Source organism: Glycine soja, chromosome 7 (assembly GCF_004193775.1).
Source record: "Glycine soja cultivar W05 chromosome 7, ASM419377v2, whole genome shotgun sequence".
Lineage (NCBI taxonomy): Eukaryota > Viridiplantae > Streptophyta > Magnoliopsida > Fabales > Fabaceae > Glycine > Glycine soja.
Window position 1 is genome coordinate 1,658,259 of NC_041008.1, and position 20,515 is coordinate 1,678,773.

General features: G+C 33.9%; 4 protein-coding genes across 8 annotated transcripts; 2 read left to right on the top strand and 2 right to left on the bottom strand.

Moving 5' to 3' along the window:
• The first annotated feature begins 1,349 nt into the window (after positions 1-1,349).
• LOC114418032 (cell division control protein 2 homolog C) lies at positions 1,350-4,308 on the top strand. 4 transcript variants are annotated; one of them, XM_028383164.1, is made up of 5 exons: positions 1,352-2,129; positions 2,641-2,710; positions 2,832-2,970; positions 3,815-3,927; positions 4,022-4,308. In XM_028383164.1, exons 1-4 carry the CDS (start codon positions 1,487-1,489, stop codon positions 3,905-3,907), a joined length of 945 nt encoding a protein of 314 aa, XP_028238965.1. In that variant the 5' UTR covers positions 1,352-1,486; the 3' UTR covers positions 3,908-3,927; positions 4,022-4,308. The 4 variants fall into 4 exon arrangements, with proteins under 4 accessions (XP_028238966.1, XP_028238965.1, XP_028238964.1 ...); XM_028383163.1 differs by having other exon boundaries at positions 4,062-4,308; XM_028383165.1 differs by lacking the exon at positions 3,815-3,927 and having other exon boundaries at positions 1,350-2,129; positions 4,062-4,308.
• A 649-nt stretch (positions 4,309-4,957) lies between these two features.
• Positions 4,958-7,155, bottom strand: LOC114418031 (aspartyl protease family protein At5g10770-like). The gene is made up of 2 exons (XM_028383161.1): positions 6,858-7,155; positions 4,958-6,522 (listed from the first exon to the last, which is right to left on the bottom strand). Exons 1-2 carry the CDS (start codon positions 7,033-7,035, stop codon positions 5,255-5,257), a joined length of 1,446 nt encoding a protein of 481 aa, XP_028238962.1. The 5' UTR covers positions 7,036-7,155; the 3' UTR covers positions 4,958-5,254.
• Positions 7,156-12,663: 5,508 nt separating this feature from the next.
• Positions 12,664-15,906, top strand: LOC114418033. 2 transcript variants are annotated; one of them, XM_028383166.1, is made up of 6 exons: positions 12,664-12,953; positions 13,076-13,342; positions 13,436-13,609; positions 13,733-13,839; positions 13,929-14,251; positions 14,945-15,906. In XM_028383166.1, exons 1-6 carry the CDS (start codon positions 12,831-12,833, stop codon positions 15,748-15,750), a joined length of 1,800 nt encoding a protein of 599 aa, XP_028238967.1. In that variant the 5' UTR covers positions 12,664-12,830; the 3' UTR covers positions 15,751-15,906. The 2 variants fall into 2 exon arrangements, with proteins under 2 accessions (XP_028238967.1, XP_028238968.1); XM_028383167.1 differs by having other exon boundaries at positions 12,665-12,953; positions 13,079-13,342.
• A 129-nt stretch (positions 15,907-16,035) lies between these two features.
• On the bottom strand, positions 16,036-19,500 carry LOC114418035 (protein HEADING DATE REPRESSOR 1-like). Its single transcript, XM_028383168.1, has 3 exons — positions 19,164-19,500; positions 16,681-17,012; positions 16,036-16,579 (listed from the first exon to the last, which is right to left on the bottom strand). The coding sequence occupies exons 1-3, from the start codon at positions 19,270-19,272 to the stop codon at positions 16,376-16,378; spliced, it is 645 nt and encodes a 214-aa protein (XP_028238969.1). The 5' UTR covers positions 19,273-19,500; the 3' UTR covers positions 16,036-16,375.
• Positions 19,501-20,515: the final 1,015 nt, after the last annotated feature.

Sequence of the window (20,515 nt, forward strand, 5' to 3'; positions counted from 1 at the left end):
ACCCCAATGCATATTTTAGAGGGTACTAAAATAGAGGGGTTTTGGTTTCTCTTGAAAAGTTCGATGAATTTGAATTTTTCGGTCAAAGTGGATTAGAAAATAAACAGATTTGAAAAACGGATCGAAGTCCAAGTCATAAGAATCCAAGGAAAACAGTTGTATTAGTCGATGGACCAACCACCAAAAATAGAAAGAAGATTATAACACGTTACATTATAATAACAATGCATCTCGAAAAAACATGCTGGAGAAATAAACTCAAGAAGACTTATGATAATTCAAAATCATTTGGATTACCATAATTTAACACAAATATAATTACAACACAATTATTTAAACTGAGTTAATAACAATAGGAAGAAAAAAAATAAAAATAAGATGTACCAACCTTTTCCTTTTAGAATATGGAAGTCCTTTTTTACAAAGAATTTAACAGAATAATCATTTATAATTGCTCATCAATTACTTTAATGTTATTAATTGATTTATGAATAATAATTATATATAATTATTTTATTAGACTTTTTAATGATATTATAAGATATTGATTATTAATGTAATAGTTATATTATCAGATAATATTATAATTTGGTCAAAGGTTTTGAAGGTGATAATAAAAAAATAATAATTAGATTATTCATTTAATTTCAAAACAAATAAGAATCATGAAATTATAGGAATTAAATAAATATTTTAATAAAAAAAATTATTAATTTTAATTAGTTAAAATTTAGATTAAAGACTAAAAACACAAAAATTACTTATTTTATAAAGAATTTAACCGAATAATCATTTATAATTGCTCATCAATTACTTTAATGTTATTAATTGATTTATGAATAATAATTATATATGATTATTCTATTAAACTTTTGAATGATATAAGATATTGAATAATATTGTAATTTGGTAAAAGTGATAATAAAAAAAGTTAAATTGTTCATTTGATCATGTTATGATTATTACTTTTTTAGTCTTTAAAAGTAATTTTTTTAGTCTTTATAGATTAAAAATAATTTTTTAATTCTTATAATTTATATTTTAATTATCTAGTTCATGTAATTTTGAAAATAATTTTTTTAGTCTCTATAATTTCATGATTTTTATTTTTTTTAGTTCTATAATTTAGATTAAAAAATTAAAATATAAATTATGGGGACTAAAAAAGTACTTTTAATTACATGATCTAAAAGTAAAATAAAAATATAAATTATAAGAATTAAAAATATCATAAATTAAAAAAAATAAAAATTATAAAATTATAGGAAGCAAATCGAAAAGATTTAGTAACGGATAAATAGTTAAATCATTTCATGAGAAGCACGAGAAGTGTGAAGGAATAGAAGTATAATTTAAAAAAAAAAATGAAAAGAGAAAGAGAATTTGAAAAGGAAAGGGCGCGGCTAGATCTGGAAGTGTCCGTTACGTTATAATAGTTGATAAAAATCTGAAATCTGAAATCCTTAGCCCTAATTTGGTCGGAGAAATGGAAAAGTACGAGAAGCTGGAGAAGGTGGGAGAAGGAACATACGGGAAAGTGTACAAGGCTCGGGAGAAGGCGAGTGGGAGCCTGGTGGCTCTGAAGAAGACGCGTCTGGAGATGGACGAGGAGGGTGTCCCTCCCACCGCACTACGCGAGGTGTCTCTCCTTCAGCTTCTCTCCCAATCCATCTACATCGTCCGCCTCCTCTCCGTCGAACACGTCGACAAGGTCCCCAAGTCCCAGAAATCCTCCTCCAACCCCCTCACCAAGCCCATCCTTTACCTTGTTTTCGAGTATCTCGACACCGATCTCAAGAAGTTCATCGATTCCCACCGCAAGGGCCCCAATCCCAGGCCCCTCCCTCCTCCCCTCATCCAGAGCTTCCTCTTCCAGCTCTGCAAGGGCGTGGCTCACTGCCACAGCCACGGTGTCCTCCACCGCGATCTCAAGCCGCAGAACCTTCTCCTTGACCAGCACAAGGGTATTCTTAAGATCGCTGATCTCGGCCTCGGCCGCGCCTTCACCGTCCCTCTCAAGAGCTACACTCACGAGATCGTTACTCTCTGGTACCGTGCCCCCGAGGTTCTCCTTGGCTCTACCCATTACTCCACTGGGGTTGATATCTGGTCTGTTGGCTGCATCTTTGGTCAGTCAGTCCACCCTCTCTCTCTCTCTCTCTCTCTCTCTATTCTAATTACTTTGTGAGTCTTTGGATCAATGTTTGCAAAATTGATTTTGAATTTAATGGATTTGAGTTAAATTTCATTTTGAAGTAAGTACTGTGATTTGTGTTTCAATGTCTTTATTCCAAAAGTAAATTGGTAGTCAAGTCAAATTCAGTGTAAAGCTTTTGATCCAACACAAAAGTTATCTAAAATTGTTTAGTTCAAAATCTATTATTATGGACTCATCAAAGCAGAAATAAACGTGGGTGTTTGGAACCCTGATGTAAAGAGAAAAAACCATGTTAATTTTGCTTAGGGGGAAAACTAGAACCAGTTGAACTAATCACATTCAAAATGTAGAACCAAACATGTTGTTTACTTCAGCATTTACCTAAAATTATGTTAACTAGTATTTCAACATGATTCTGGCTGAACCATCTTATGTGCACTCCCTAATCAATTCCTTGTCCTTTTGTTTGTTTCTCTGTGCAGCCGAAATGGTGAGGAGGCAAGCTTTGTTTCCGGGGGATTCTGAGTTCCAGCAGCTCATTCACATATTCAAGTATACCTAAAAACTTTTTTTTTTTTTTATTTGTGGATAGATTAGTAGTCACATTTCTTATCTGCCTTCTCATACTCTGTTGATTCAACTACGGTGTTTCCTAATTTTTTTATCATTCAAGGATGTTGGGAACTCCAACAGAGGAGAATTGGCCAGGAGTTACTTCTCTGCGTGATTGGCATGTGTACCCACGCTGGGAACCTCAGAGCTTGGCAAAGAATGTGCCTTCCTTAGGACCTGATGGAGTCGACCTTCTTTCGGTTAGTATTTCTATTTTTATCTCTTAAATGCTTTATGCTTCTCAATTCATATCCCTTCACATAAAATGCATACACATATATTCCTACAACAGAAACTTCAATCTTAATGTTGAGGATTCCCCATAGATTCTCTGTATCCTAGCCATCCAATAAAATCAAAATGTTTTCGTTTGCATTTTAATGGGAGGATCATACTCCAGAATAAGCAAAGGCAGGACTGGCCTTTGACTGCCTGTGTGACATAGGTGTTCTATTTCATTTTCATTTTCATTGCAATGTATGTTTCCCCCCAAATTAATTAGTAAACAGGATGATAATCTTACAATGATGCATTGCAGCTTATCTTGGGCTGTGAAGTAACATTAATGAAGTATAGATCTGAAATTTTGATGCAAATTTTGGGTTATGTATATACCTTAATACTTCAAATACCATATACCATCTCTATTTTGGGTTTTTTGGCGAGCACAAAGTCACTAGAGGCATATGTGAATGAAATGGATGACATGGTTTCTAGTCCTATGAAAAATGGATAGAAGGAGTTCAAGAAAAATGTTAGAGAAAATTATTACAGTAACAAAGATTTCATAATAAATGACATCCTTGAAAAATTAGTTATAGATTGACCCCCAATTACATGTTAACATCTTTGTAACGTATCTCACTTGGCTGGTGTTTGTTATATGCCATATACTTGAATTAGTTTTTAGATTGAGCAGAATCACATCGTATCATATCTACTTGGCTGGAGCTTGTTACATAATATAATACCATACTTCAAATAACTTCCATACATGCTACATTCACTTTCCCCGTTTTCAACAAAAAAAATTTTCACCTGCAGAAAATGCTCAAGTATAATCCTTCTGAGAGAATATCTGCTAAGGCAGCACTTGATCATCCATACTTTGACAGTCTTGACAAATCTCAATTTTAGTTGAGCCTCTTAGTCAAAAGGTATTATGCAGAAGTGTCTGTCAAGCAGTATTATATAGCAGTCGATGAAAATTATTCATGGCATGGTGTTTATTTAAAGATATGTCAAATGCAGCTTGTGTAATATTTCGTCATCATCTTGGTGATATGAACAGGTCACTCTTGAAGGGTAGTTCATGGTTGCCATGGTCTTTGTAGGACCCTTGAAGAACTTAATGCTCCTCAAAAGTTGTATTTTCTGTTGAAATTGAAAGGGATAGTCTATGACTATGATATTAACTATCTTAGTGCATAATATCTTATGGTTTTAGGTTGGTTGTATTTTCTGTTGAAATTGAAAGGGATGGTCTATTCTATGACTATACTAGTAACTATCATAGTGCATAATATTTTATGGTTTTAGGTGGCCGTCAGTGATATTTAAAAGGCGATTTTTTTTTTAATGATTGCGGAGTAAAAACAGACCACAGGAAAACAGGGAGACATTAACAAATTGTTGTTAGAAGACGGTTTTATTGGTGGTGGCAATACTAATGGTGGTGGGAACAACTATAATATTGGTGGTGGTGAAGACAGTTGAAAGGATGTTATTAAATGCAGAAAGAATATGCTCTTTTTAAAGTTAAATTAAGAACCATTTTAACTTTATTTTTTACAAAATGTATTTTGTTTTAAAAATTGTATTTAAACATCAAAAGCCAAAAACTTACCGACACGCCAAACGGGGCTTAGTAAATAATAAACCTATTCTTTTATAAGTTAACTAACAATTATCTATATTTTATAAAAAAAAATCCAAGAAATTTTTCTTTTGAGGATTGATATTCTTGAAAAAAATAGTCTAGTTAAAAACAGTATTTCTGTTTTCTAAACGCCAGTTTAGAGTCATACACATCGGGTAAAGAATAAAGAGCTTGTTACAAGTACCCATTTGGTCCGGGTTTAATTGTAACGCTAGTCGTAGTTGGAAGTAAAAGAAACAATGCTTCTTTTGGAAATTCCAATAAATCTAATGACCATTGGGGGACCAATCCTTCTCAAAGCCGCAGACGGACAGAATATTACAACATCTTTTATACCAAGGGAACGAATCCATTTACATTTCAAACCTTCCTTGTTTTCATAAATTATAGTTTAAAATACAATGATTTATCAAGTTAAAAACCTCATAAATGTCAAATTATTCTAGTAATTCTTTATATGGCAAATATAGTTACGTATATATGTGGTCCAAATAGAAAATTGAAAAAGAACAGGAAGGTTTTGCTTGCTGACGCTGTTGCTTAAGTCTCCTTTGAAGAATTGCATCCTCCATAATGGCATCTATTATACTATCAAATTTCCCTGTTCAAGCGAAACTGCATGACTCCTCAGCAAATCCCACTTTGGACTGTTTGGTATCATATATTACCCTTTGGTTCCTTTGCTGATAATTCCCAATAATAGCAGTGTCATATGCATCAGAAAGACTTGCAAGCGCCAAGCAAACTTGCGAAGCATCCTCTTTCACAACGTAGAATGTGCCAGTTGCATCCACCTTCAGCTCAGCATTGCCCTCAAAATGCATACTTATGGTAGGTATGCTCACTTCATCATACCCAGTGAGATTGAAACAAGTATCCAAAATTGAAAACCCTGGTGCTGAAGGGAAACCCGTGAACTGTTTCAAGAACAATGCCTTCAATGCCTTGTACACAGATGAGGGCAGTCTTGTGATCACTGTGCCGGAATCAATCAAAACCCCACCATTGCCAAAGCTTGGAACCTGCAAAGCCACGCCATCAACATCTATGCCAGTGAGATTGAGAATATAGAAGTTGGATAGCTGTGGATTTGGAAGCATTCTGGTGTAAGTGATGGGAGTAACGTTCTTGAAAACTGAAGACTCATTACCCATAACTAATGACCCAGAAGCACCAGATTCTGTCGTTGGTAAGCAGTATGAGAAAACTCCTCCAAATGTGGCATTGGCTTGAGATACCAATGAGAGGTAACTTCTTCCCAAGCCCATAAGACCAGAGACTCCTCCAAATAGACCTTTGTTGTTCCTACCACAACCAAATACAAAATCACTCACTGAAACACCTCCAAAACTAAGTTGTTCAACACCTAGCTCACCATTAGTGTAGGATCCATCACCATAGTTAACCACATAGTTGCAAGTTGATGGATTACTTCCACATGCTCCTGTGTTTCCTGTGGCAAATTGAAGAGACTGGCAGGTTGATGAATTGCATGAAACTGATTGATAGGAAGAGGAGGTAGAAGGTTTGAATATTGGTCCTTGTTGATTATAACATGACATGCAAGGCTCACATTGGACCCAGGTTAAGTCGCTTCCAGTGTCAATTATCACAGTCATATTCGTACTACCCAATCCCATTGTCACTATGTAGTTTAAGGTTTGCAAGTTTATACCAGAAGATAGTGGTATTTGGGTTTGTGAAGCTTCTACATTATGGCTGGAGACTACTCTTCGAATTCTGTTTTGCATTGAACGAACGCGAAGATCATCTGATATTAACTGCTTCTGAAGCCTTCTGTTCCAATCAATTTTCTTCTCTGAGCAGTGTCCTCTGTCCTTCATTTCCAGTATAATAGCACCTTTCTCCTTTCCTGAGAATTCAGATTATAAGGGATTTCACTTCTGAACTAATAAAACCATAGAGGCTTATACTTTTAATTTGAAGCACACTTTACAATAGAAAACATAATATTATCCAAAGTGATATTAAAGTCAAGACATGCTTTGTCAAAGGCAGTAATCTCTTCTTTAAGACTTTGACAAAGAGAGAGAGAGACCAATGATGAGATTTTTCTTTGTCTTAGATGCTAACAGTAAAAATAAGAGTAGTTTTCATGAAGTATTATTAGATCCAAAGAGAAACATGACACAAAGCTCAGAAAAACAAGTTGGTGTTATTAGTTTTCAGCATTCCCGCTAAACTCACTTGATTCCGGGAGGAGGCAAGCCTGCTGGTTACCAAGTTGGTGTTTCTTCTGCAACGTTTGCACGTTGAATATCTTCTTCTCTTCAAAGGAACTCACTCCGTTTGCATTGATGAGGAGGCACAGAGAAAGAAGGGACAGAAACAGAAAGAATGGCAACATTGCCGGTGCCATAGCCATTGATGGAAAAGAATGTCGGAAAAGTTAAAAAGGAAGCTAGCAAGGGAGAGAGAGTGAGTGGAGTAGGAGTGTTGAAGTTGAAGGCCTAATGAAGGATATTGTTAATTGTGAGTAGTGTATTTTAGCATGAGAACAAAAGAGGAAGTGGTGGCTTTTAGACCCCACTTGTGCATGAGGAATTATTGGGGTTTCACGTGCAAATACTCAGAAAAGAAACACAAGTGTTCTGTTTGGTGGGTCGATGGACTTTGAATTTTCAATCATCTTATTGGTCTCTTAAGCCATTTTAGATAAGACCCAGTTCCCTTCAATGTTACAACTTTCCCACACAACATGAGAGCCACAATCCACTCAAATAATACACTAAATTTTTGTAAAAGCTCTGTTGTTCAATTTCCTTAAAATCTAAAGTACATAAATTTATTTTAATTTATGAGAAAAATTAATTAATTTTATTTCCTATAAATATTTATGGAAAAAATTATCCAACCTTAGTGTGTCCAGGGCCTCCTGGCAATGTCTCTTACGTACTGATATGTCTTTTTTGAATCTGGAAGACATGACATGTTCCAATGTCTACTTGCTCTGGCTTTATTCTTTTTCTACGAGAAAACAGAAAACGTACAGCCTAATCAGTTTTGAGAAAACGATACGTGAAACAGTTCCACTTCAAACCAATCAATTTAGTGGAATTTCTTCTGGACTTTATAGTGAAAATTGATGTGTTATATTTGTTCTTCCGAGACATAGGCACTTGTGAATCAAAACCGAGTTTAATTTTCTAGATTTCTGCATTCTAACAAAATCAATTTAATATTGGTAGCTTTATATATAGTATATTTCTCTAGCCTGATTGTCTTTTCCTATAAAATATCCCGTGGCACTTTTTGTATCAAACTCAGAAATATATATATATATAGGTATGGAGCAGGCAATGTCTTTTACATATTTTCTTGCACACAGGACATATCAGTAGGTATGGAGCAGGCTATGTCTTTTACATTCAGCAAAGACGATTTCGGAAGAAAAAAAATGTAAATTTCTAGCTGAAGTGTTGGAATGTCAGGAAAAGTAGCACACCTAGGATCTCTAATTGATGTAAGCATTGCATAACTAGTCAGTTGTTTAGACATGATTAGCAGTTTGCTTTATTTTTCGATTGATTTAGATCAATACCATATTTAGTAGTGGTGATAATAACTGTAGGGTGAAATTTTTTAGCACATCTTACTTCAATTATTTTTGTAATCATAGTCTAGTAAGATTATTTGCTTTGATCACACTTGTCTAAATCAGTTCTGTTAATGGTCATACATGAAACAGCATATCCGTGTAAAAAAAAAGTTAAAATGTAATTATTATTTTCTTATTTTGTTAGATTTGTAATTATGTTTTTTTATTTTAAAATTAAGATATTTCATCATCTTATTTTAAAAATATGTAATTTTAGTTCTTTCATTTTAAAATATAGATATTTAATTTTTTTATTGTAAAAATTTTACAATTTTAGTTGAGTTTTCTATTTTATCTATGTTTTATTTCTTTTTATCCGACTAAACCTTAAATCTAACATATTTGTTTAAGATATTATTATAAAATAATTTAATTAAATACAAAATAAGAAAAAAAATGAAAGGTAAGCAAAATTAAAAATTAAATCAGAATTATTAAATTTCTAAGATAGGAGAATCAAAATTATATATTTTCTAAAATATAGAGGCTAATGTTTATATTTTGAAATTGGTGAACAAAAATTATAGAATTTTTAAAATAAGAGGATCAAATATCTTAATTTTAAAATAACTAATCAAAATTATGAATTGAGTAAAATAAAAGAAAAACAAAATTACATTTAATTGCCATCTAAGTTGCTACTGCTGAATTCCTTTTAAGTCCAGAGTGATGGCCGTCAATATTACTCTGGTATGCATGTAATTTTGTTAATATCTTTTGATTTATTAGTGCTTGTCTAATTAATACAATTTTGTAAATGGTCACAACTTATATAATACCATATCTGAAATAAATCCAATCGAAAATTGCCGTCATGGAAGGGATGAGGGAGACCGTTGAATTGTGAGATACTTATGTTTTAACTGTAATGAAAATGACTCATATAAAACTGTTTCTATTTTTTGAGTGGTAAATACGTTAAGAAATAAAATACGGTTGCAGCTAGGGTTTATACTGAATAACTCTTGTGGCCTAAGGATTGTGATTGGGGAGTGGAAAATGGTTGTTGTTTTCGTTGAAGTTTGGTTTCCACGGAGCCTTTTTAACGAGTGATGCCAGTGTTTATTTAGGAAAGAACTGGTGGATTGTTCTTATGAATATATGTATATTTAATTTAGAACTTGCTTTTTTAGGTCCAATGTCATTTTGAGATAGCTAATGGCGGCTAATTCTTTAGTCCAACTTGCTAAGCATTGAGGCACTTGGATTTGGCTAGATGATTCTCCAGACTTTATTATCCATCTCTTATCTTTCTTCACCAATAAAATATTTTTTCCATTTTTCAAAATAAATAATAGAACTAATAACTTTATTATATTTTTTTCTCTCTATATAAGTATGTTTTTCATAAACAATCTTATTTAAAATACTATCGGACACTAAATATTTATAAATTTCAGCAAAGATTAAAACCTTAATTATACTAGTAACAGTATCATGAAGATAACCAAGTCAAGAACCTAACTCATCTAACATAACTTTATATGATAAATATAATTTTTAAGTTATTTTTATAAAGGTCAATATACTTTTTATACATTATGATTTTTTAATAGAAGGCAGTATAAAAACTTTTTATCCATACATTTGCACTTATCTTTGTCACTCGTTCAATGTCTTGTCTTTTTATATGACATCATGTATTCTGTATTTTTTTTATCTATTTAAATATATCTCAAAAACATTTATACTTGTAGCATTCTTCTCTAATTAAAGTTACCGGCTTCTTTGATTAAGGAAAAAGCATATGCAAGTATGCAACTATATTCATATAAGACATACTTTGGATTTCCATCACCATCGACTTAAGATAAAAAAAGTACCATATTATGATTTATGATGGACTTGGAAGACTTTCCCGAACTATTCTTCCCATATTATACATGTTCTCATTAGAAACTGATAAAAATATCGCAGACTCTGTTCGTTTAAGCCACCAAAATTGTCTCTAGTTATTTTCATAATAAGATACTTAATATATTTCAAGATCACATTTAAACACGTGACCAATTGTCTATTTTAGAATTTATGCAAGTATCAAGGGCCAGCTTGTTTTATGAATAAATTTTTTAATCATGAATAAAAGAGGAAAATAATTTATGCCGTTTTTGTTATGAAAAATAATGAATCTCATGTATGTTTTATTTTGGTTAAGTCATAATTTGACCTTTAAGTAATATTTAATTCCGATGAAAGCAGTAGAAAATATTTATCCTATAGGATATGAATCACTTTTGATGAGAAAAATATTTTTTTATTTTTCTTATCACCCATTATCCTCTTAATATTCACTTCATGTATTTTTTTTTGGATAAAATATAATCATAGGACTGTGATGGTTGTAGTGACATTTTTTGGGCATTGTTTTTCTAAATTTTCGTATGAATTATTACAATTGAACATACTTTCAACACAGTTGTATATTTTTTTAACAAACTTTAACAACAAATTAAGATATTTCAGTAATTATTATATATATTCTTAAAAAGAAAATGTCAAGCAAGCACATGTTTCAAATATTCTCATACATATAAAAAAGTATTTTCAATCATTTTTAATAATTAATAAAACACTTTTTTATAATATATCCGAGTATAATATTACATGTTTTATTCCTGACGATAATATTCACATAGGATAAAATGTTAGATATTTTGACTTTATAGAAATAACGACAGTCACAAATAGTCCAATATTTGTCCCCATATTTTATGGTTGTTATTTTTATCATCGAACTCTGAGTTACCTAGAGTTATCAGCAGACAACTTTTGGAGACTGCAGGTTACTCCTTGTTGTGATTCAATCTTATGAAAATAAAAGATGATGTCCCTGCATACTAAACACGACACATTTTGAATGATCTGTCTCTGACATTTATTTTTTGAGGCACAAAATTGTCTGTGGTAACATCATTACAGAATATATGGGGTTGTAGATGGAATTTCATCACTGTGCCAAACACAATCACACTCACACCGACTGAACATTGAGTATATGTGAAAGTGTAGAAAATTGATAGGTACATATTCAAGAAGTGCCTTCTACACAGCTCATCAGCCTCCTACTAGTTTGGTTAAAAATTCTGATCCTCTTAAATAATCCAATCCATTTTGCTTTGGCTGTAAAACATAAAAGAATACAATTAAGAGATTTAAAAAGATGGAGGAATGGTCAAAGCATTTATCATTGACAGAGTCATACTTCATCTTCCTTAAGAATTTTGAATGTTATACATATAATTTTGCTTAATATTCTTATTTGATTTATAATTAAGGTAAATTGCAGGTTTTGGTAGGAAAGGAGCTCTTGGCAAACCATGCGTGTTAATAAAATGGAGAAACATGGAATGATTGATGGACCAAAGAAATATTGCAAATGTTGGAGCATTCCGTAAACCAAACGTTGAAATGAAGTACCTTCCAAAACTTGAAAAAGGACGCCCACTTGTAATTTGTATAAATTAATTCGCTCGCAAACGGATTAATATATGTTAACTGTTTTTTTTGTTTTATATTTGGTGAAAATAAAACAAAGATAAGAGAGGCGTATGATATAACGAATAATATGATGAAAAGAAGTTTTAAATTGATATTATAAAATAATGTTACTAAATAAAATATTTTGCGGAAAAAAATTCCGTATTTGAATGAACTAGGAATTTCAATCTAACAATATTATATATTGAAGAGGCGCATATGAAGTCGGCTACGAATTCTCAAACTTTAGCTAACCTCTTTCGACAACTTGTTCCACTTGGATTTGTTGACTTAATTTTATGAGGTCTAGTTGATATGCCATTTTTCTTTTAGTTTAAGCAAAAGTTCATAATAAATCTTATAGTAATAAGAAGAGGGGGGTGAGACAAGAAAATAAATAAATAAAGTTAAAAATATGTTGTAAGAAATTAAATTCACACACTAATTATTTTTATGTTGAAATTTAATAATTGACTCGAGAGGAAAATATCCATTTTGATTTGATATTGGATAGCAGTGACCATTGACCATGGTTTGGAGGGCGAAGTTTATCCATTTAGGATAGATAAATATAATATCTAATTAACAAATTACATTATCCAGAAAGGCATATATGGTAGGACCCACCTCACGAGCTTACGTGTTCAACCCTCCCACCAGATCCCTCCACCATGCAACTACAACGAAGAAGGTTCATGAACCGGGTCCCACATTTTATCCATTCACATCACCTGATGCCACGTGCCTCCCAGACGGCACCCAACTACGCCGTTTCGCACCGCGAGTTACATTCCCAAATATGCCCACAATAGGCGACAAAAGAAGCACCATATGTGGAGGGCATATTTGTCATTCGGGTCTCAACTTCACCCGGCTGTCCTGCTTTAAATACGGCGTCGTTGCTTACGTGGCACGTGACAGCCTGTCATTGAAGAAAGAGAAGAAACATTGGTATTCCTAAGCGCCCGCCATTGCCAAAGAGAAGAGTGCGAAACAAGAAGAAGAAAATTTCTCATTTCTCGTTCTGAAAATCGGAGTTCAACGCTATTATTATATTTGTGATATCTTCTATCTGATTCAGCATCATGGTTCAGCTAATGAGGTCTGATACGGATAATCACTGTCTGAAAAAGGTGAAGTTGGAGGTTCAAGATGAAATCGCCCCTCTTCACACTCACAAGCGACCCAAATTGGAATCTCCCCCTAAGGTTTCATATTTTGCGCTAAAGAGTGAATTTTTATCTATTTCTCTGAAGCCCATCATCAATTTCTTCTTTGGGCATTTTGTTTTTGTTTTCTAACTAACTCCCACTTTTTTTTTTTTTTGAAGCAGTGTGGTGCAAGCGATGAATCCATTTCAATCCCACCAGCTTCATACAATCCCTTGGATGAGCCAAGCCCTTTGGGTTTGCGTCTCAGGAAGAGTCCCTCCCTTTTGGATTTGATTCAGATGAGGCTCTCGCAACAAGAGGAATCCAAAAAGAAAGATCAAAAGGCTTCTTCTTCTTCTGCTGCTGCTGCTGCTGCTGCTGCTGCTGATTCTAAACTTAAGGCCTCCAATTTTCCTGGAACCATTTTGAAAATTGGGAATTGGGAGGTACGCTCGTAGTTTCGAAGAATAACATTCAATACAATACAGACAAATATGATGTGATATTGTGATTGATGTGCATATGGTAATTTTTTGCAGTATAAGTCTAGATATGAAGGAGACTTGGTGGCGAAGTGTTACTTTGCGAAGCATAAGCTGGTATGGGAAGTCCTTGATGGTTGTCTTAAGAATAAGATTGAAATCCCATGGTCTGATATCATGGCTATCAAGGCTAACTACCCTGATGATGGACCAGGTACGCTCGAAGTAGTGGTAAGTGGTAACAATCATAGACCATCCCCTTTCTTTTTCTTTTAATTGTTATTATTAGATAGATTAGATTTGAAATCACAATTATCTTTGGCACTAAGTTGGTGTTCCTGTTGTTTGTTGTAGCTTGCAAGAAGACCCTTGTTTTTTAGGGAGATCAATCCACAGCCGAGGAAGCATACCTTATGGCAGGCAACATCGGACTTTACTGGTGGACAAGCCGGCATAAACAGGTAGGTGCTATTATATTAGTGCTCTGGTCTTCTTTTTGGCGGTTTTTTACAATGACTCCTTTGTGATGCAACTCTGTATATTGTTATAGGCGACATTTTCTGCAGTGTCCACAAGGATTGCTAGGCAAGCATTTTGAGAAGCTCATTCAGTGTGATCCCCGTCTCAACTATCTAAGCCAGCAGGCGGATTTGGTGTTGGATTCTCCGTATTTTGAACCTGGAACAACTTCAATTCACGACCACATTGAATCTAGTGATGGCTTTGATAGAAAAAGCGAAGAGCGATCTGGTATTTTTGGATTGCAGGATGTGGAGTCAGGATCTGCAGTTCAATCATCTTCCTCAAAAAGTGAACATAACCTTGGTAAAGCTGTTGAAAATGTTTCCCAAGAAATTACCTCACCTAGCTCAGGTAATTGCTGCTCATTTTTTTTATATCATCTGAAAATTTGAATTCAGTATGATGGTAAATGCACCTGTTTGTTTATCCTACCCATCCAACTTACAGCATTTGTCTTGACATTCGTCTATCAACAGGGTATAAGTAAAACCCAACTTTTTTACACTATTTACTGCCTACGTTTATCTCAAATATTACTTAGAAACAAGAAAGCCATAGTTAAAAAATGCTGAGTCATTGGTGAAGTTGCATCATATGTGATCCGATATTCTTGCGTATTATAATGTCAAGGGATTATGGCAAAATGTCTTGGACGTTTTAACTCAACCCAACTTCCGGATTGGGGAGGGACATTTTATTATCTCTCACGTGTTCCTTTGGCGGTGAATTGCTATTAATGAACAAGTTTTAAATTGATTCTCAATTTCTTTTAAAATTGTTACCACTGCACTATATGAAAAGGAAATCATTTCGCTGTAGCAATTATTTTGTAGTGTATTTTTTAAAGGTGATATGTTATAACACGCGTTTCTTTTTTATATCATGCATTTCTTACGTCTAAGTAAGGTTTCAACTTTCAACTACTGCCTTATTATATAAAGAATATGATACGTGTGTAAAATGTGGATCATATTATAATCATTCTACATGCCTTGTGTTATCATCATCCAAATATTATACTAATGCCGTGTTTCTCACGCTCAGTGATGAACATCCATGCAATGAAAGATTTCAGGAGTAGAGGAGCTGAAACATTGAAGTTTCTTAGTAATTTGGACCAGATCAAATTGCCTGGACTTCACCCTTCTATGTCAATGGACGATTTGGTTAGCCACATTGGACATTGCATTTCAGAACAGATGGGATCTGACAATCCAAATTTCGTTGGTGACAACCAGTATAGCAGATCTATTCTGGAAGAATTTACTCAGTACTTGTTCAATGACTCTCAACATGCAACTACCTCCGATGAACAGCGTGTCATGTCAAAGGTAAACTCACTCTACTGCCTTCTGCAGAAGGATCCTTCTACAGCAGAAGACATGACCAAAAATGGCAATAGTCTGGGAGATGCAAATGCCTTGTCAAGGGTGAACTCACTATACTCCCTTCTGCAGAATGCAGAAGACGCAATGGCCAGAAATGGCAATGGTCTGAGAGATGCAGATGTGATGTCAAGGGTGAACTCGCTGTACTGTCTTCTGCAGAAGGATCCTTATACAGCAGAAGACACAAACACAATGACAAGAAATGGCAATGGTCTTGATGCAGATGAGGGTGGAAAAGTTGGTGTGAGTAACTCTAACATCACTGAATTGTCACAACCATGCAAAACTAAAGTGTCTGATTTGGAAGTTCAAGCGGATGATGCTTCTGGCTGCAAGCAGGGGGGGACTGGTATGTCCAGGAAGGAATCAGCTGGCGATTTGCTTCTTAATCTTCCAAGGGTGGCATCTCTGCCTCAGTTTTTGTTTAACATGTCCGAGGATTCTGTTAATAAAGTTAGATAGATAGTAACCATCTTTCAAAACTTGCAAGAAACACAAAAGCTATATTATCAACAATGTGAATATTGTATATCTGCAGTTTTACTTGCGTGGGATTCAGAAATTTACATTGATGATGAATCCCGACAGACAGACATGACGGGACACTTTATATTTTCAGCTAAGCAAAAAATAAGTGGGAATATAAATAAATAAAATCCATGGAACGCGTGTGACAAAATCCTTCGTTGGCTTCTTTATTATAAAGTCTTAACATGCTGTAGCATAAAATTGTAACAGGCCAGCAGATGAAAATAATGTCGACTGTGATCTTTATTTAACTGAGCCACTGAATCAACTTGGAAAGTATCTAAATTACAATACTCTTTTATAGCTTAAAAGAGTAACAAGATATAATAAATTAACAACCACACAGTCACCAGAAGATTTACAATTTTTTTTTTTTTGAGATAAACGAATAGTTTGCTCATTGCGGTTTGATCTATTTCCCCCCAAATATTACTATATGCACACTCTAATTAATAACTGCAGAGACATCCGACATGCGCAGCCAACTAGACATGACGAACAAAACCTACAAAAAGAATTTAATACACACAAGCACACACACTGGGTATAATAATAAACTTTAAGGTTCATCAGGGCCTTCATCTCCCATTTGTTCTGCTTCTTGTAACATGTTCATAAGCATGTTCACTTGTTCTTGAAGCATTGCATTTTCTCTTTCCACTCTAGCACGTTTGCTTTTTTCATCCACAAGCTGGAGTTGCAAGTGCTCTAGACACCGTGAATCCTCCTCCAGCTGTTCATTTAGCCCATCAATTTCCCTGTCCTGCAAGCAACAATTACAACAACAACAACAACAAAATGAGCAGGTGGCTCAGTATAATTGTGTCTTTGTTTGGAAGTGAAGGTGTTGAGGAAACTTGGAACCTTTCTGTTCATTTCTTGGATGGCAATCCTTCGCATGCTTTCAACAACATCGACATTAACAAGCTTTCTCTTCTTGCCAATCAACCAGCCCTTTGGATAGTTTGCAGACTCAAAGTCAGGGGGAGGAAGTAAAGACTCAGCCAAGGGTCGTCGGCCATTAATATTCATTATGGGTTCTAACGGTTCAAACAAGGCCTTTCGGCGCTCAGAAATCGGAGTCGTGTTCTGCACCTCCTCACTAGAAGGTGGAGGAGGAGGAGGAGGAGTATCTTCCTGCTTGCTGGGTGGTTTATTAGCAGTATCTTCTGATACCTCTAAATTCCTCCCGCTAGCTGTGGGGAACAAGTTACCATTTTTGTTTTTGGCAGCTCATCATTTAGATACAGTAAATTTGCACAACAAAGGAAAATAAAATGGAAAACCTTTTCTGCTCTAAGTTGTTAGCAAAGTAGTCATATCTATTGTTCTCAACAAATGTATCCAATGATTACTACATGACGGACATAGTTAAGTTAATGAGTAAACATCGCAAAGTTTAAGACTATCACAGTTTCAATTAATCTTTATGTGACGCGTAATAGAGTATCATTAGTTCTTTCTTGTAAATTAAAAAACTCAAATACATATCACATAGACATTAATTGTTACCACAAACAGTAATGGCCTAAAACTTCCTAATAACTTCTCATCTATCATAGTTGCCAAGATGAAAACTGTGGTTAGTGAGATATAATATCGATTTTGATCAGATGAATCACGTTCTAACATTTCTTAAATAATGTATAAGCCTACATAGACAAGGTAACTAATAAGGAGTTGCACCGAGGTAAATAGCATTTAAGAGATCAAAACTTTTAGTATGTTGTCCCCTCCCTAGTATATTCTATATCCTTTTGAAGACAAGTTTCCTCGAGAGAGTGGTCATAAAAATGAATTCATGGGCAGGGTTAGTTAAACATAGCCGCCTGCTTGAAGCCTAATTTCATAGGTGCCATTATACACCAAACTATACCAATGTCAACAAGTCACATGGCTGGCATGATGGCATATATAGATAAGGAAAATACTAACCAATACCTTAAGTATATTTCTTAAGAAATTTAAAGTAGAAATATCTTTATTTGGAGGCACAAAATTATGTTTCTCATGATTTTTTTTTTCATTTTCTTATGATTCACAAAATAATTTTTTTTTTTTAATTCTTAAACTAATAAGGACACTTATTAGCAACGCAAGATCATGTAGATAAACCTATTCTTTTGGATGGACAAATTGACTTCATTTTCAGTGAAGGCTAGGTAATCCGTGATATTGGATTTCCTTTAATATAATTGAGTACGGTTACTAAAAGGAAGATGCCTATTTACAGTGATTTGGTTGGGTGAAAGAGAGTCAAGGTTACCGCAACTCTTCATCACTTTTGGATTTTCATGCATTTTTGGTGGGTTTTTTTTTCTTTTTTCTACCGCCCAACCAAACGTAAACTTAAAATGTTAATATACACACATTAAAAAAGGATTACAAAAAGGTTAGTGTTATATACTGAAGAGGGTTGGTTGAAGGGTGAGCTGTCCAACAGTGTAACCAATGATATATGATGATGGTTACACTATCTCAACAGCCACATACGTTTTTATTTTCTCCTTTTTCCTATCCTTCACAAAATGCTGCAAATCTTCAACATCTATATCACCACAAATAAAACTTTTACTAAGATGCATAAAATTGTCGTGTTGCTTTTACTATTATTATTATTAGGTAAAAATAATAGAGTTAGCTCATAATTATGAGCTACTAATTAGCTAACAAAATACATCATAATTTCTTCCAATTTATTTTATCTTTAGAATAAATTTGGGTCCCAATCATTAAAACATACTGATAACGAGACAGAGCCAAAGTTCGGTAAGCCATTGATAGCAAATTGCCAAATGCTAACCGGGCAGCGGTTAAGAAAAAAAAATACTGAATGCGTAAAAATACGTTTCTCTGTAATTTTAAAATGCATTAGAAACTTTTATCTTTTAATTGCTTTATTTGCTGCAAGACCCTAACAAAATAGAGCAACGTAACATAAAAGTCACACCAACCGTTAAAACCTGTGTTTACGCTTCCTCTCTCTCTCTCTCTCTCTCTGAAACAGTGAACAATTTTGCAGGAATTACAGAAATCAATCCCAGAAAAAGGGAAGTTAAATAGAAAAAGGAAGCCTCAGTTCCAAATCTTGCAAAATTCCCAGTTAAAAAACATTTGAAAGAATTAAGAATTGTCAGATGGCATGTCACAATATTGAAAATTAATACCATGCAAAAACATTGAATTTGACATCCAAATCTGAACAATATCACATGGAAATGCCACATAAGAGAAAGAAAGCACAATTGCCAAATGTTTTGGAACACTACGTAACAGATAAAGTAGAAAGAGAAAGTAGAGGTAGGTGAAGTTAAGACTTAAGAGGGTATGTATAGTATAATATATACCTGATCTCCTTCGTGATTTCCAGAAAATCCTGGGGGTGGAAACAGGAGAGAAGGCGTTCAAAGCATCATCTATGGCCATCTTCATATCACTTCCAGCACGTGTTTCCATTCAAGGACAAATATATGCTTCAAATTCAGAAGAACTTCAAGACATACCCAATAATAAAAGAAATAGAGAAAGAGAGGTTTTTTATGTTAATTTGCTGAGGAGGTGCTGTTTGGCTTTCTCCTTTTGATCTTCCGACCATCTAAAGGTCTCGTTTTTCTTGTCTCTAACAACTCACACGCAGATGCTGATAATTGTATGGGACCATCACGATGAGCTTCAGCTTTTTTCAACGGTCCTGATTTCTTGTTTCGGTGGAAATTTTTATGTCCAAGACTTGTCACTTTATTTTATTTTATGGCCTCTGTCTTTGTGGACCCTGTCTACTTCCTTCCTTTCCTTGTCTTTTTTCAAGAAAAATTGCGTGCTTAGAAATATAACCCTTGGAGGAGCATATAATTGAGAAAAATAAATATTTTATGGGCAAGTTAATGAGGAAAATAAAATATTATCACATGCTTTCGGATGATCCAAAGCTTTATGTGGATTAAAACTATGAATTGTTTAATGAATTATGATTAACGTATATCCCTCAGGTTGGGTGTGTATAAGCGGAAAATGGGTGGGGGAAGGAAAAGATGAGAGAGAGAAAATAGCACATGTGATAAATAATATGATAAAAGAATATAATTAAAAAAATAAATAGAAATGAAATTAAAGAGAATATATATATATATGATTGTTTTATTTAATTATATTTATTAATGGTGTCAACTAAAGTTTGGGATCTTTGCACATGACATGAGCTGAGGTCCATGGTGCATACAAGAATCTTCAACAGTGTTAGGATTTGCACTGCAGAGCCTAAAAACAAATTAGGGTTTTGTTACCTAGTCTGTCTTACAATAGCTGGCATGGTCGGTTTATCTTGGTTATTGGAAAAAGTGACGAACACTTGTTGCGGGTTGCGGCTGTTTATTGAAGCAGTGATTTCTCATGTAAAATTGTAGTTTTATTTGCCTATATCTGTTCCTTTTCACTTGTTTTTGCTGCCTGTAAGAAGGTTACAAGTTTAATGAACTAATTATTTCATAAATTTATTATGTTATATTTAAATTTATTAAACTATTCCATTTTTTATAAATACTGGATGTACATTATGCTTTATAATTAATTTATCATGTTAAATCTAAATACAGTGATATTTTATTTTGTTGTTATGTTTTATAAGATAGAAATAAATATTAGCAACGAATGATTAATTTATACGATACATGTCCGACTTCCTTAGACAAAACTTAGTTTT

Bases quoted from the DNA above. Each gene is read 5' to 3' on its own strand.
- LOC114418032 (XM_028383162.1), top strand. From the start codon at position 1,487: ATGGAAAAGTACGAGAAGCTGGAGAAGGTGGGAGAAGGAACATACGGG. The intron at 2,130-2,640 runs GTCAGTCAGTCC...TTCTCTGTGCAG, and splicing joins GTCTGTTGGCTGCATCTTTG to CCGAAATGGTGAGGAGGCAA. The intron at 2,971-3,814 runs GTTAGTATTTCT...TTTCACCTGCAG, and splicing joins ATGGAGTCGACCTTCTTTCG to AAAATGCTCAAGTATAATCC.
- LOC114418031 (XM_028383161.1), bottom strand. From the start codon at position 7,035: ATGGCTATGGCACCGGCAATGTTGCCATTCTTTCTGTTTCTGTCCCTT. The intron at 6,523-6,857 runs GTGAGTTTAGCG...CTGAATTCTCAG, and splicing joins TTGCCTCCTCCCGGAATCAA to GAAAGGAGAAAGGTGCTATT.
- LOC114418033 (XM_028383166.1), top strand. From the start codon at position 12,831: ATGGTTCAGCTAATGAGGTCTGATACGGATAATCACTGTCTGAAAAAG. The intron at 12,954-13,075 runs GTTTCATATTTT...TTTTTTTTGAAG, and splicing joins AATTGGAATCTCCCCCTAAG to CAGTGTGGTGCAAGCGATGA. The intron at 13,840-13,928 runs GTAGGTGCTATT...ATATTGTTATAG, and splicing joins GGACAAGCCGGCATAAACAG to GCGACATTTTCTGCAGTGTC.
- LOC114418035 (XM_028383168.1), bottom strand. From the start codon at position 19,272: ATGGAAACACGTGCTGGAAGTGATATGAAGATGGCCATAGATGATGCT. The intron at 17,013-19,163 runs GTATATATTATA...TGTTCCCCACAG, and splicing joins GAAATCACGAAGGAGATCAG to CTAGCGGGAGGAATTTAGAG. The intron at 16,580-16,680 runs GTTCCAAGTTTC...TGTTGCTTGCAG, and splicing joins TCCAAGAAATGAACAGAAAG to GACAGGGAAATTGATGGGCT.